This window comes from Apium graveolens, unplaced genomic scaffold (genome assembly GCF_009905375.1).
Source record: "Apium graveolens cultivar Ventura unplaced genomic scaffold, ASM990537v1 ctg2516, whole genome shotgun sequence".
Lineage (NCBI taxonomy): Eukaryota > Viridiplantae > Streptophyta > Magnoliopsida > Apiales > Apiaceae > Apium > Apium graveolens.
This window is the reverse complement of record NW_027417699.1, coordinates 56,090-59,560: the sequence shown is the minus strand read 5'-3', so window position 1 is coordinate 59,560 and position 3,471 is coordinate 56,090. Positions and strand designations below refer to the sequence as shown.

The following is a 3,471-nucleotide window of genomic DNA, read 5'->3' as shown; positions in this document are numbered from 1 at the left end:
TATTTAAATATGATACATTTATTCGGATTGAGATATTATCGGATACGAATATGCCTATATCCGTATTCGTATCCGAAGTCGTCGGATTCGAATACGGATAATATCCGCTTTTTTCAGATACAGATAATATCCGCTTTGTTCACAATACGAATGCGGATTTTTCTGACAAATGTCGGATTTTTCGAATTTTTTTGACAGCCCTACTTGGCAAATTTTAATTACGTAAATTTTGTTTCAACTACGCAAATTTAGAAAATAAATTCAATAATTTTAATTTATAAAAATCTCGAAAAGTTAATTCAGTGAAATAACAAATAATCCAAAAAGGTTTTATTAAATTGATAAAAAGTCAAAAATAATATGTGAATTTACAAAATCCAATAGAATTTAAAAATACCAAAATATCCCCCGAATATATACACGAGAAACTTACCTTACCAAAGAGACATGAGAGATCGATGGGTGATTTGTTCATGAAATTACCTGCGGGTTTCAGGGAGAAATTCATGCAACAAGTTGTTTCACGTACGAGCCCTGTAGATGCCATTAGACTGTCTAGTGTGTCTAAATTGTTCCAGTCAGTTGCTGATTCCGACTTGGTTTGGGATTCTTTCATCCTTACTGAACATGAACCTGCTCTCAGTAGTGATTGGGATTCTAGAAAGGCTGTCTTTATTTTACTCACCGTGACCCCCATTTCCTTCAATCAAGGTTTGTTTATTTTATTTCTTTGCTTATTTTAATTTATTTGATTTGCTTTTTGCAAGGATGATGCCTCTTATATTTCTCCGATCATGTTTAGTTTGTTTTATTATAGTTGATATCTTGTTTTTTTTTTAATTTAATTGATATCATATACTTATTTAATTTTTATTTATGATTACAGCTAAGATTCAGGTTTGTGCTACTAAAATTAAACCCAATAGACTTTGTTAGTTTGAAGTTGATTCATAATTTTGTTAAACTTTCATCTAATGTTCTGTTTTCCTACTTTGGTTAATTTGTTATGGACCTTACTGACTTCCACTTGCAATTAAGTTTCTTATTTCTTAGACAAATGGACTGGGAAACGGCGGTTGGAGATGTATAATGACAATCTCTCTGTCACATTTCTCGACTCGGATTACTGGAATCCTCCTAAGATAAGGTATAACAAATTCTAGGTACAACAAATTCTTTTTTGTTTATATTCTTTCTTTACTGTTTATATATTCACATTGATCAAACATACAAAATTTCAGGCTTAGGCTTGGTCACGTGGTATGGCTTGAAATTAAGGGGACCGTAAGCACTTCTAAGTTGTCATCTAATACAACTTACACCGCTTACCTTCGTTTTACTTTCACAAGTGTCTTTTATTATGGATTTCACGTACCCTTTGAGACTTCTGTTGGGATCACCGGGGAAGAAAGCATCAACAAATTTGTCTATTTGGACCCTATAATTGCCAAGTCTGAGTGCCAATATCTTAAGCGTATAGATGAACCAATAGATTATCTGTTCGAAGTTGAGTTAGGTGACTACTTCCACAATGACGGAGAGACCAGGGATCTGGAGATTACTGTTAGAGAAGTGAAAAGTGGAAAACCCAAATGTGGCATAGAGATCTATGGTATGGAGCTCCGACCCAAGCGAGGTAAGTAAAAACTGCTTCACGTTCTTAATTATATAGTTGGTATTGTTTTAGAACTTAAAGCCTATTGATAGAAAATGGTTTTGTTATGCATTACATATGACATTCTTCATTCAAGTTAGTTATCAAGTATTTATTTTTTTTATGTTTGTGTTATATAGAGAGTATTAACCTCTACTACAAGTCCTTTCACCTTTCTCATTCATATTCCGAGACGAGTAATAAAAGAAGAGATACAGAGATGTCAAAAGAAGGAGAAGAGGGTGGTGATGACACTAATCTATTCAGCAAGTTACCCGAAGGGTTTGCACAAGCATTTATGGAAGAAGTTGTGTCCCGTACAAGCCCTGTTGATGCGTGCAGGCTGTCAGTTGTGTCAAAAAGTTTTCGGTCAGCTGCAGAATCTGATGCAGTTTGGGAGAGACTTTTACCAAATGATTATCAACAATATTTGTGCCGCGCGGATTTCTTGCCTGATATTTCTTTTGCATCCAAGAAAGATTTGTATCTCTTTCTCACTGGTAATCCTCTCATTGATGCCAACACTGAGGTAATTCTTTTTTCTCTCAACTCTTTCTGATTAATTAATAGTATGTCAGCAACGATTTATTATATGGTGTTGAATTGTGGTTGTAGCTCTGAGAGTCTTATTTATAAGTATGCTCATGACAACATGATTTTATGCTATGTATAGAGTTTTTTTTGCTTAGACAAGTGGACTGGGAAGAAGTGTTTCACGATAACTACTCTCTCAATTACACTGAATCCTGAAGGTCTTTGGAACCCTACATATCGTGAAACAAGGTTATCTAAAACTAAAGGCGGACTCTGTTTATTAAGTTTGTTATGGTAGAGACTGAATAATGTTGACTGATATATTATAAGTGTTATATTGTCCAAACACAGATTTGTCGAAGTATTTGAATCTCACTGTGAAGATTGGATAGAAATTCATGGAAAGATAAGGACTTCCATGTTGTCACCAGATACGAGTTATGCAGCTTATCTTGTATACAAATGGGAGTATGGTTTGGGATATTATTTTCCTGGAGAAAATCGAGCTCCTTTTGAAGCTTCTGCCGGGAGTAGTGAAGATGAAAGCGTCAAGCGGGTTGTTTATCTAGACCGTATAATTGGAGAAACTGGTAGTCAATTTCCAGTGGAGAGAAAAGACGGTTGCTTAGAAGTTGAGTTGGGAGAGTACTTCAACAAAGGAGGGGAAAACAAGGATTTGGAAATAAGTGTGATAGATGTGACAGATGGACTCAATAAGATGGGATTCATAATGCAGGGGATTGAGATTCGACCCAAGCATGGTTAATATATAGAGTTTCATCGCTTCACCTTAGCAGGGTTTACCGAATCAATGGAACCAGACAATTTGTTTGACAACTTTGAGAGCATGTTGCATGATTTGGGAATATACAAATATTATTTTTTGCAGCTTAAGAGTCTGCTGAATTGTTCGTTCGATTTATCATATGATGATGCTTTTAATTATCTTGTCTTGTATTGTATTTGACATGTAGAGTAGATTGCTTCATAGCTCATTTACAGTAACTTTGTAATTTTTTGTTCAAGGTTCATTGCATTATGCTTTTATTTAAAAGCTTTTGAAAGGAAGGAAACAGATAACAAAAAATAAATCATAGTTAGGTAAGTTGAAAAGTTAAGGGATTTTTGCATAAATATCCAAGTTGCAGAAAATATTTGCAAAAATACGGATTGCAATCATGTATGTAACCGTTTTAACCTCATATATAACCTCAGGTTGTATGCATCCGTATTTTTATAAATATTTTCAAAAGAATTGGTATTTTTGGTAAATTCCCAAAAGT

At 34.3% G+C, this 3,471-nt stretch overlaps 1 protein-coding gene across 1 annotated transcript; it reads left to right on the top strand.

Annotated features, from left to right (window-relative positions):
* The first annotated feature begins 421 nt into the window (after positions 1–421).
* LOC141700567 (uncharacterized) lies at positions 422–3,133 on the top strand. Its single transcript, XM_074504277.1, has 6 exons — positions 422–711; positions 1,039–1,147; positions 1,242–1,636; positions 1,795–2,183; positions 2,328–2,437; positions 2,540–3,133. Exons 1-6 carry the CDS (start codon positions 459–461, stop codon positions 2,952–2,954), a joined length of 1,671 nt encoding a protein of 556 aa, XP_074360378.1. The 5' UTR covers positions 422–458; the 3' UTR covers positions 2,955–3,133.
* The last annotated feature ends 338 nt before the right edge of the window (positions 3,134–3,471 follow it).

Excerpts from the sequence above, each read along its gene's own strand:
- LOC141700567 (XM_074504277.1), top strand. The coding sequence starts at position 459 with ATGGGTGATTTGTTCATGAAATTACCTGCGGGTTTCAGGGAGAAATTC. Across the intron at positions 712-1,038 it reads CCCCATTTCCTTCAATCAAG|TTTCTTATTTCTTAGACAAA; the intron begins GTTTGTTTATTT and ends CTTGCAATTAAG. Across the intron at positions 2,438-2,539 it reads CCTACATATCGTGAAACAAG|ATTTGTCGAAGTATTTGAAT; the intron begins GTTATCTAAAAC and ends GTCCAAACACAG.